Below are 12,118 nucleotides of genomic sequence, written 5' to 3' on the forward strand. Positions count from 1 at the left end.
TGAGTCAATTTACTTCTAGAGGTTCCATCCAGATTTCAGGTATTTTAAGGTTCCTAACATACTTTCTCTGATATTGGCTAAAGATGGGTGCAAATCTTTCAGAAAGGCCAGTGGAAATGAGAATGTGTGGGGAGGGCGCAGTAGTGGTGAGCCTGGGAAATAATGGGTTTTTATCCACTGCTAGTCCTTCTCAGAGTAAACCTATTGAAGTTAATGGACACAACTTACTTTCATCCAACTTAGTTGGATTCAACCCAATAGAACTACTTATAGAGATTCCAAGACCAAGTAGCTTTTCTCCTCTAGTCCTGCTGCTTCTGTGCTGCTGCGAGCTATGCCATGACTGTTGAGTTGGCATGCTGCCCAAACCTTGGCTCATAGTTTTTCTCACTCCACATGGCTTAGTGCTACACAGAAACTTATCCAGTGTTTTATAACTCTCATACACATACCTATTGCTGTATAGCCCTCCCCAAAAAAGTTCAAAGATGAATATATTTGATGAATATCTTCTATAGTGCAGTATGTTGAGGAACTTTGCTGTTACATGGTATACTTCCACCAGCAAGAAAATGGCCTGAAGATCAGTAATGAAGAACAGGAACAGAGGCTTTAATAAGGCAATGGGCAATGGAGGAAGAGAGTGGCTTGCAGACATAATTCTGAATGGTTCCTCTGCAATTGACCACAATTGCAATCTCAATCCACGAAGCTTAAGGCAGAGCCTGTAAAGATGCAAGCACCCTTTTCAGCAATCCCTTCACCCATTCAAGAGAGTCAGGAAGCACAGCATATGACAGTGATTAAAAAGAAGAAGAGTGTCCATAGTGACTAAAACAACCATTTGTCCGCCATATGGGAATCCTAGATCTGAGAACATCTCTTGGCAAGGAGAATCTCTCCTAGATGTAGAAAGGGAACACAGTTAAGTGATTTTGTACTTTCTGGTGCCAACTCCAGATTGAACTGGTCAATGTGTGGGTGCTTGTTAAAGGAACACAACTTGCATGTAGGTGGGGAAGGGAAATGGATTTCAGGAAGGGAGAATGACATCAGCTATCAGCTTTAACAATGGCTTTTTGATATTTTAACTTCAGGTATCATCCCTTGGAATGCTGTGCCTGGCAAGGCATGTGGGTCAGCCTTAGCAGATATGTGCAGCACCCCTGAGGTAAACAGGACTACGGCACCCGGTGCTTGTCTTGCATATCTTGATAACTGGGATATAAACAATTGGTCTGCTAAAACATTAATGTTCGTGCCATTTATTTATTTTTTTAAAAAATGTTTCTTAATCATGCAGAATGAATGATACAACATTATGAGGATATAGGTCTGCACTACTTGTTGCAAGGCTAAGCGGTTCTATGGATAGCCAGTTGAGAGATAATGGTATTTCTCCTCCCACCCCTTCAGTAGCTGAAATACATAGTGCTGAAAAATTATTTCATCAAGCGACATCAATTTTGCATAAAACACATCAATGTGGTAAACACTAAGATACAGTGTATAAATAAGTAATACCACCATCTTTTCTTAAATCAATGCTTAATTAATATACCATGCTTCCTTTGAATAAGGAACAACTGCAAAAATAGTGCCCTCCAAATACACAGTCTCCTATCTTTATTGCTAAGGCATCATGCTGACTGGGCTGTTGTGGTCCACAGCATCTCTCTCCTCCTAATCAGTTTGTCTAACTGCAACTGAGTCACAGTGAGAGGCAGTAACACACAGCTGCCATTTATAAAAGCACCTATTCCAGGCAGGTTGGGCAGGTTTGCCTTATTATGCTGCCTTCCATGCATGTGGGAAACAAGGACGTACACAGGTTTTTAAATGTGTGGAGCACCCCTCAGTTACAACAGTGGGCTAGAATAATGTTAATAGAGGTTGGAGTGGTGCTGATGGAACTGCCATGGTGGTGGCCCTAGTCTCAATCAGAGTAATAATTTTGGATTTGTTCATTCTTTTTCTCTTGGCTGGCATGGATAAAAATTGCCATGAACAAGCTGCACATGAGGCGATCAGCATCCAGTTACTGAGGCTAACATTTTTTTCAGTCACAATCAGAGAGATGAGTGCAAGTTTCCTGTATGCAGAATCTGATTCCCACTAGGCTTCTTCCATGCTGTCATGCTCATACCTGTGTTCACAGTTGTGTGAAGGAACCTGGCCTTTAGGTACAACTGGCAGTATTACATTGCAGCAACACTGGCACAGACTCCTTGTCTGAATAGCTTGAAGTGCCATAGGTTTTGACATTGAGTACTCACTACATCCCCTCAAAAATATTTGTTGGTGCAGTGGCTCATGGAATTGGACCTTCCTCCACACTAGGCAGCCTCCCGAGAGTTATATTTGTTAATGTGCCATGGAGCTCCTAGGACAATGATTTTCCTCTTTACTGTTATAGTTCTATTTGTCTTACCACCTGTTCATTGTGGCATGTGCTGGAGCTGGTGCTACTGTTATAGCCCTGGTGAGTACCATTATCCTCTCTCTCTCATAAATTAACCACGTATTCCCTTTTCAGATATAATCTTTAAAATATTGTTTAACTTAAACTAAGTAATAATTTTTGTGTTTGTTGGCACCTGATTGTAGTTTTCTCAGGATATTCCAAATAGCAGGCAAGTGCTTACATTTCCCAGTAAAGCTTTGCACCAAAGCAAGCTTTAAAATAGTTCTTTTGGTTTGGTTTTGTTTTTGCTATTCGTTTACCTCCATCCTGTTGCATGGCCAATTTATGGCATTTTTGGATATAGCTATTTTGCCATTAGTATATAGAACTACCCGGCATCAGGACACTTCAGAGGTTTCCTATCTTTGAAAATAGTTTTAATTAATACTCCTGTCTTTCCTTCCTTTAAGTCTTTTGGGGAGTATGAAAGGTACCTGTATGTACTGAAGCTAGTTAGTCTGATTAAAAACAAGACCCATTTATAGTCAATGAACTGCTGCAGCAACCTGCTTTCAATCTTCTGTTGCCAAATTCATTTAAAGTCATAATTTATCAATGTACTTCCCACTGAAACAACCAGGGACCCTTACATAGCTTAGGTAAAGCAGAGCTAGTCAGTTTTGCCATAGCTCTCATTGAAATCCGTGCCTGACACAGTATAAATTTTCATTCTAACACAAAGAACTGCCTAAAGGGCCAGTAGAAGTTGTTGTCTCTTATACGCTGTGTTTTGTTCTCTTCCACCAGCTGATCTACATGATGGCTACCACATATAACTATGCCGTTTTGAAGTTTAAGAGTCGGGAAGATTGCTGCACTAAATTCTAAATTGCATAAGCCCAGTAAAGAGCTGCACTGTGTAGCTTGAAAAACCACTGACACCCTAGACTAAAGAGTCTAGCTTTTTTGAAGTTTGTTACAGTAAATTGTAAATAGCTTCAGTAAGCATCTTTAAGCATTTTAGATTAATTCAAATTTATTTCTTGTATATGAATAATGATGTGGGTGAGAGCTGGTTATTTTCTATACTATGAGAGGATTGTTATTTTCAGTGATGTTGTAAATCATCCCTTTAAAGGAAGGAGGGCTTTCATTTAACATCAAGCTATATTTTTTCTAACTATCATCTCTGAAATAATTACTGGATCAATTAAGGGCCTGTAATAAGTTATTTTGTCTCTGCTGTTCACTAATCTGAAAAATAATAAAGCACCTGTTCTACAAATAGATGACACACAAGATACATGCTTGATTCTTGGTAACTGTCAGTGCCTACCTTTTAGATTGCTGTCAAAGCGCTCTTCTAAAGTGCCACACATTTGCCTCTCATTTTTACTGTATAACACCAGCCCTTTGGGTTTTTGCTGGTCAAATGTTTTGAGAGACAACTAATTAGGCTCACTGAAGAATACCCTTTTCATTAGTTGACATTTTCATTTCCCCCCAAAAACAAGAAACAAAAGCCATGCAGTTCTCTAGCAAAAGCATGGAAACGAGTTCATTCCACCTCACCCCTGGCCTATGAGAAATAGCCAATGCCACAAAAGTTGATGTTTTCTATGTGCTACTAACTTATTTGTCAGTGATCAGCTTCCAAAGTATAACCATGCAGCACGCAAAGCAAACCCTTTTATATAAGAAAGCTGCATTTTAGAAAAAAACTTTTTGCCCCAGTGAGTATGGCGGAACCCAACTTTTGTAAGAGGATTACTGTATAAAATTTCCACATTACAATTTTCCTTTACTCAAGAGGATGGGGGGGAAACAGGGAAAGGAAGAAATGATCACAGATTTATCTTGAGTTGCTCTTCTAGGCTTCAGCATGTAAACTTGCAATGTATTTTCAAAGCTTTTCCGTTTCTGTTGTTCTTTCGCATTAACTGCTTTTGTTCCTATTTCCTACTAACTTTTGCTAGTACCTACTTAGTAGAGTTAAGCATGCAAAATTCTAGAGATCTTTAGAAATAAGCCTCTTTGCCTTTTTAATATTTAATAATGTAGAATAACTTTTAAAAATTAATCTTACTAGCTGCCTGCTTTGCCTCTTGACATGCTCACTAGCCATCATGCTCACCCTTCTCTTCCAGATACACTTCCTCATGATACTGTCCTCTAACTGGGCCTACTTAAAGGATGCGAGCAAAATGCAGGCTTACCAGGATATCAAAGCAAAAGAAGAACAGGAGCTTCAGGATATCCAGTCTCGGTCCAAAGAGCAACTCAATTCTTACACATAAATGTTTGCCAGAAGAATTTTGTAGCTCTGACAAATCATCAAGCGGCTGCTCTGCAGAACAGATGCATGTCCAAGCAAATGCAGAAGTATAAAAACTTCACATTCATGCTCCTGGGCCATGATCATAGGGAAAATTTGCAGTGGATATCCTCCATTCCTTTAGCACTGCGATGGGGGGTGGGGAGGGAGGGGAGAGAGGTTGTCTCTAGGCCACTTTAGAAAAACATGTTACCAAGTCAAGGATCTTTATGGATATTTCTTGGCAATTATAAAAGAATTACTGAAGGAACATGCTCCTTTCAAAACAGGCTACCACAGTTGGTATCCAGCCCTGCAATGACTAAAAGATTTTAAAGGCTGTATATAATTACACAGATGTAAGTAACTAAGATTCTAGTATGACTAGATAGCTATTCCCTTTCTTCTGAATACTGATAGTTGTGCTTATTTGATACGGTTTCAGGAAGTTACAAATAATCTTTTTCAGTCTCTGTCAAAATTAAAACTGGATTTTTTGGACTAAATGCCAGAAGTGTTATTTTCTGAGCCACTCCCTTTTCATTGATGCTGTAATGAGCCACTGTTGTTCTACTGCACTTACCAGAGTAAGCTGGGTGCTGTTGCCCAGTTTGTTTTCTTTTAATTTTATACCGTTTGATGGAATGTAGACAAACCCTTGGATCAGGATAATGATCTCCTTCTCAGAAAATAAATGTCAGCTTTGCCTTAATATTTATTTTCTATAAATGTCTGAAGCATTTATATAGCAGTGGGAGATCATTATCATGTATTTTATCAAAGCAGAAAGTGTTACCTAGTTGAAATTATACTGATATAATTGTTTCAAGTGAGCAGATAACAATTTGTAGAACTTAAAAACCCATAGCCATACAGAGCACAGGTCAACCACATGTCTCAATTTTGGTGCTCAGCACGTTTATAGACAGTGCTTATTTGTTTTCTCTTTTAAGAAATTTGGTGTTCAGTAAAATATTGGGTGCCATTTTAAAAGTGTTTCCCACAAAATCTGCCTTCTAACATTTTCAGAAACATTGAGTGCTAGCTTGAGTACTAGTGATGGTATCTTTGGTGTGCTTTTTTTTTAAAAAAAATAAATGTTGGAGAAACTAAGTACATCAGTGAATTTTAAATCAGTAGAAAAGTCAAGTCACACATCCATGTTAATGTGTGGTTTGATTAGTTTTGAACGTTTGCTGAATATTAACATGCTCCTGTAGATCATACAGAAGTGTATAAAGATAAAGGAAGCACATGTTTCTTTAGAAAGTTTTTAAAGGAAAAAATATTAATGTGGAAAAAACTTCAGGTATTACCTTGCATTTGAGTTTGTTACATGCCTAATCTGACTTTCTTTTTAAAGAGGCAAAATCTATATAGAGCAGATAAAAAATAGCTTAGTGTTTGTTTTTACCTGTTGCATGAAGGAAACAAATTTCTACAGCAATGCAGGTGATGTTCTTACTAGTCCAGTGTTTGCATAAAGGTAATGGACAGTGTCTTAAAGCCTAATTCTTTTCTAATTCTATGTAGCTATTTACTGGGAGTTTTTTGAAGTTTTGTTTAAGTAGTCTAATATTTTTTATGTAAAGAGCATTAAATTTTGCTATGTATAAATTTTTGTAACCTAACCGTGAATCAATATTTTCTATCAGTGCCAAGGGCTTCCTGTAGTTATATCCAAGTGTTACAATAAATATTTGTAGATAATAGAACCAATATTTGTGTATGCTTATTTTAAGAAAGTTTTGAAACAGTTGTAGCAGTATAGACAGCCATCCCAAAGCTAGTGTTTGGGTGAGACATAATTGGAAGTTTTAGCATCTATTGAAAAATATGGCAACCATGGACATAGGAAGATAGACCTTTCCCTGCATCTTATCAAGGTGTGTGTGTGTGTGTGTACACACACACAATAAGCTATCACATGTGATATTCTGCAGTGCTAGGGTGCCTCTGGACTGAGTCTGACTTTCAAAAAGTGTGCACATTATTCGATATATGGATTTGCCACTATCAGTTTACCTTTGGGGCAAAAAACAACAATATTGTATTTCACAGTTCAGGTTTGATACGGTTTGACATAAACATAAATTTGTTAGTTTCTGTCTCTTAAGAAATGAGAGCAGTCAAATTAGCAAACACAGATATGCAAAAGTGTTTTGAAAGATGCTCATCTGCAAGGGCCTGTTCTCAGTAACTAATTTTGAAACAGAGTACTATTTGCTCAACTTTTGTCTTAGGAGAACTGCTGCTTAAGGCATGCCTGGCATCTCTCATAAGCTCACTGTAAAAGTTTCCCATCTATAGTGTGTTTCATTATTTTAGTGCAGCGTGGTCAAACTACATGAAGCCAGGATATATTTCAACTTTCAAAATCTCTGGCATTTCAACAAATCAGGTGCCATCGATTCATCTGTACCAGCATTTCCCACTAATTACAAAGCTTGAGTGAACTCTTGCTGATGCCCTAGTTTGTTTTTAAAGAATAGCTAAAGGATGTGCAGCAGCAGGAAATTCTAGAGTCACTATTCAATAAAGTCAAAAGCTTCTTAAGCACATTACCCCAAAAGTTAAATGCCTAAACATTGTTTTCATTCTAGAGCTTTGAGCTATGCTTATATAGACAAGCTGGTCAATCATCTGTAAAGTCTGTAATATAAACTCTGGAAGAAAATATTTCAAATAGATTTAAACACAGAATTTTCTATGACTGCTGCTTTATTTTTTAAAAATATTCATTTGTTAAACAAGGTAAACCAACCTGATTTGATTGTTTCCCCCACTGCCTCTATAAAAAGCTATCTTTATTGTACTGGCATATTATAAACATGTAAAATTGGTTGTTCAGGTAGGAAGCAATTCTCTGAAACATTGTTTCTGTAGCACTGATAGGAACTTTGTGCCAACAAACAGCAATGTTTCACTTTTAGTATGTTCTTCTTGAATTATGCAGATGGCAATATTCCAGCGTTCAGAATCTCACCCTAGTTTGTGGTGCTTCCTCTGATGAAAAAGAAGTCCACTTCTCTGGTCAGGTAGCCCCTTGCTAATCGATATTCACCAGAAATCATCATCAGGCTCTCCATGAAGAGTGGCTGCAGCACTAAAGCTGGAACACAGATAATAATGAATTTTGAAACAGTCTAATACACTTCCTTCTTAGGATTCTCATCTACCCTTCCCTCACACAGCATACACATCAAATCATAAGTCCCCCAATCATCTAGAGCAGGTTTTTTTTAGGGGGGAGGGATAATTTGGACATTTATAGGGATGTGGTGAAATCTTCTTCCCCAATGTCTGCTATCACAAACAATCTATAAATAGAGACCTGCTCAAATAAACTTAGTATGAAATCCATTCTTTTGACATTTGCTTTAAAACTCTAACAAATCTTAATTCAACTGCAATACAGTAAAAATTACCAGACAAGTGTAATTAGTATGCAATTAAAACTGTTTAATGGAAAGGATCTGTTTTAACACAAAAAGGCCCCACTTGATACAAAAGCAAAAATAAATAAAAATGAACCATACACGTCAAGCACTAGAAAGATACATACCTGTCCTCCTTTCCACTGCCTGAGAGTTTCTCAGACACTACTTCAGTTTCTTTCTTGAAGTCCTAATAGAGAAAAGAAAGTTGTTACTGGTTGCTTTTGTGTGGTCTCCACACTCCAAAGCTACTCAAAAAAACAGGAATATGATTAGGTACTTAAAATTACCCTAAGTGCTATGCAGAGAGTAGATAAGACAGGTCACTGCCATGATGCATTATCATCTAACAGGTACAATGCAAACGGGAGAGGGAATGAAGGCAAACACACACATTCATGTTCTAGCTTGTACATGGCAAGGTGGAATGGCTGCTGGAGTGGGGCATCTCTAGGACTGAAGGTGCTAAATGGCAGTTGGTGTTTTCTCTCTGCCTTCAACCAGTTGCAACAGCCACTGATAGAGACACAATCTTATTGACTGTAATGGGGTTTTTTGGTCTTTATTTAAAAAATAGCATGCTTATGTCTGAACAGCTTTGTAATGGAATTTGTTAATTTTAGTTTGGCATATTTCACGTGTCCTGTTATTGGCTTTCTACCATAGTATGACCTTTTCCAGACAAAATTTTGTGGTCTCCATAGGTCTGCGGGTAATCTTAAACCTGTATGTTTAAACTGTTTAAAACCAGAATGTACACACTTAAGTATTTGCCCACTATTTTTTCTAGTATCATTGCCAAATTCAAATGATCTTGTATTTGTCAAAAGTGATCAGTGAATAAAAGATTAAGAAAGTAGTTTGATGCAAGAATTTGTATGTTACAAGACCAAGCAGAGATCACTACTGCAGCGTGATGGAATTACAGTGGTTATCACTGTGTATTACCAATTCAAAATGACTAACAAAGATCAACAGTAGAACAGATGTGGGGAACCTCCAACTGTTACTGTACTACAAATACCTATTGTTCCTGACCACAGACCAGGAATTGGGAGTTCAACGGCATCTGGAGGGCCACAGGTAAGCCACCCACACAATAGCAAATGATAGCACTCTCCAGTGATTAGTTCAGTTTGCTTATAGCATTAAGTCCTAGATATTGTGATGCACAGAGAGGATCTAACATTCTACTGTTCCTTTTTGAATTTGATATCACGCAGCAAAAAAGAGTAGATATAAACAGCAATAATATAAACAGTTTTGCCAAACTGAACTCAAGTGTGGCTACTAGAAATTTATTGTATATGCATGAAGCATGACTCATTAAGCCAAAAAGCTGTAATCAAGGAAGTATGATGGTTTGGAATCCATCCTTTTAAGCTAATCATTAATTCAGCTGAAGATGGTTAATTCTGAATAACAGCAAAGCAAGCTGCAGAAGAATCAGCTCAACTGCAAATATCCACAAGGTTCGCAACAACAATCAAGTACATTAGGAAATTTTTGTTGGTTATTAACCGAAGTAATTTGGCAATACACTGAGTATTAAATGACCTCAAGTGGGGGAAACATAAGGTAGACTTTAAATCCCAAGTTTCTGTTACAACAAAAGCTAGACCTCAACATTTTAAATTAATTAGATCTTTTTCTACTCTTTAGTTGGTCGTGTACATGCTATCTTGCATGCTTGCTTGTCCAGTGTGAAAAAGACAAAGCAACTACTGTACTGAGATTGTGTGATAGAATACACCCTCCATCTTTGTTCTTGGAGTACGCAGAGTTCCAAAACTAATACATCTCAGGCGCATTAAACCACCATCTTGCTGACGCTAAGCACATCTGGTTCGGACCAGAACCTAGATGGGAGACCTCCTATTAACCACATGTATACCACCTTGGGGTCCCTAATGGAAGAAAGCCAGGGCATTAGATGTAAGAATAATGGACATCACCTCATTTGCAAACTCCTGCTTCTGATTCTGCTGTATTATTTTCATGTATTTTTCCAGTGGATTAGGAACAGCATCACCACCATGCTCTTCAGACTTTGAGATAATCGTTTCCAAATCTGCCACATCTTCATGCTTTTTCTCGGTTTCCACTGACACTTGCATACACTTTTATGAAACCAAAGAATGAACGCCATAAAACATTTTAAAAGAGAAGAAAGGAATGCTCTACTTAAATGTGGCCCACTGGTAACATAATCCTACCTACACTCAGCATCCTATACTTTTATAAGGATCTTAAAGGACTATATAAAAGAAACAGCACAAAATTAGTTGCAGCAAATTGCCTGCAATAATTATGTCTCTTCACACACAAGTTAAATCCTCACAGTAATAAATAGATGGCTTACTTCAACCAGAACTAAACTACATTTGATTATCAAATCCCCCATTTTACAGAAGCGCAACTGGTCTCAACCAGAAGTTCTACATTTGATGTTGCGATCCTATGCTATAGAGAACATTCTTCTAGAAGATTCAGCAGGCACCCTTGCTATTGACTTTCAGGTGTCTCTTGAAGGCCTTTTATTAATGTTGATAGCCCACTGTAGCAGCTTATTTTTTGATTGCCAGTGACCTTAACCATTATTTGTATTTTGCTTTCTCAAATGGTGTTTTGTCTTTAATGTTATACACAGGCCTAATATTTTATATGGTGGTTTATAAATACTTGCATAAAAATGTAAAACAGCTAAATGCAAAGTACTGTTAAAAAGTCAGTTCTCCAAGAGAATGTTTGTACTGGTCCCTCTTTCCCCAGAACATAATACTAAAAACAACTGATGCAGTTTACTTTCCATCTTTGGTGGTGTCAGATTAATGTGCCATATCTTGGTTTTATCACAGAAATGGTAAGAAATGCTGACCACTTAGTTCCTCATGAGGAAGTCCACTGGATGGGAAGGACTCCAGCCTGCCATTAGTAGTAGCAGGGCTGCAGCCTCCTATCATCAGAGTACCCCAAGACAGCATACTCTCAGAAGTGATCATTTATTTAAAAAAAATACTATTATGCACAAAGAGCTTCAAAAATAGCTGCTCTATAAACCATCTCCTTCTTCCAAAAGGAAATATTCAAAGGTTGTCCAATTTGGTTTTTTGTAAAAAAAAAAACCTTCCTTTTCCCAGTACTGAGGCACTATGAATAATACAACATAATAAATTTGATTTCTGTTCAACCAGGGTGAGTGGGATATAGTGGGGATAAAACAGAGCAGGGGAAAACCCAATTTAATGCAGTGTTACAGCAGCTTACTCATATCCCTGGCAAATCAATATGGTGGGTAAAATGGCAGGTGGCGAATAGCTTCTGATCTATCAATGTCCACCGGAAGGAAAACATGAGGGAACCCAAGTTCTGCAGAAATTCTATCAGCACACTACAGGCAACAGCCACTCCACAAAACTGCCTCTGAGAATCTGTTGTCTATACAGGCAGCGCCCCCCCCCCCCGTTTATACCCCCATTCCGCCCTTTAAGTGATGTCTTTATGACGTTTCCAGGTCACTTTGGGTTCGGCGTGATGTGCGTATACAAGATCAAACACATACTGAACGCACGTAAATGGGGGGCTGCCTGTATCTACAGTCCTAGTCCAGAAAAAAGAAAGTACTCTTTACTTTATAATAACTATTTTAAATCATCAAGACGCTGAAATGCATTACCAATTCTTCATTTGTTTTTTCCAGTTCTCCTTGCTCTCTTTCCAAAGTGTCCTGCCTCTCTTGCTGCCTTTTTGCTTCCCTCTCTTCCCATTTTTGCTGCTGCTGCTGCTGCTCCTCCTCCTCCTCTTCTTCCTCCTCCTCCTCCTCCTGTTCTTCAGGATGCCTTTGTTTCTCCAGGGCTGTTATTTCTGCTCCACCTAATGCATAGAGGGCAATATTAAGCAAAGAAAGAGTTTTGCATTCTGAAGCATTAAATCAAACACAGTTAAAGTATATGGATGCATATT

At 38.0% G+C, this 12,118-nt stretch overlaps 2 protein-coding genes across 5 annotated transcripts in view; one reads left to right on the plus strand and one right to left on the minus strand.

Annotated features, from left to right (window-relative positions):
* Positions 1-6,437, plus strand: part of GPM6B (glycoprotein M6B) — a 102,433-nt gene extending 95,996 nt beyond the window's left edge. For 3 of the 4 annotated variants that reach the window (XM_033147393.1, XM_033147396.1, XM_033147397.1), the window contains 3 exons: positions 1,098-1,171; positions 2,417-2,482; positions 4,552-6,437. In XM_033147393.1, the coding sequence (XP_033003284.1) occupies positions 1,098-1,171; positions 2,417-2,482; positions 4,552-4,701 (290 nt within the window). In that variant the 3' untranslated portion in view covers positions 4,702-6,437. Of the gene's footprint in view, positions 1-1,097; positions 1,172-2,416; positions 2,483-2,607; positions 2,634-4,551 lie in introns of all 4 variants that reach the window. The other variant, XM_033147394.1, reaches the window with a different exon arrangement.
* Positions 6,438-7,421: 984 nt separating this feature from the next.
* OFD1 (OFD1 centriole and centriolar satellite protein) overlaps positions 7,422-12,118 on the minus strand; it is a 28,189-nt gene continuing 23,492 nt past the window's right edge. Inside the window, exons 20-23 of the mRNA XM_033147392.1 lie at positions 11,832-12,028; positions 10,111-10,275; positions 8,284-8,345; positions 7,422-7,830 (exon numbers count right to left, since the gene is read on the minus strand). Of these exons, the coding sequence (XP_033003283.1) occupies positions 7,779-7,830; positions 8,284-8,345; positions 10,111-10,275; positions 11,832-12,028 (476 nt within the window). The 3' untranslated portion in view covers positions 7,422-7,778. The remainder of the gene's footprint in view (positions 7,831-8,283; positions 8,346-10,110; positions 10,276-11,831; positions 12,029-12,118) is intronic.

The sequence above is a fragment of the Lacerta agilis genome, chromosome 4, assembly GCF_009819535.1.
Source record: "Lacerta agilis isolate rLacAgi1 chromosome 4, rLacAgi1.pri, whole genome shotgun sequence".
Classification (NCBI taxonomy): Eukaryota; Metazoa; Chordata; class Lepidosauria; order Squamata; family Lacertidae; genus Lacerta; species Lacerta agilis.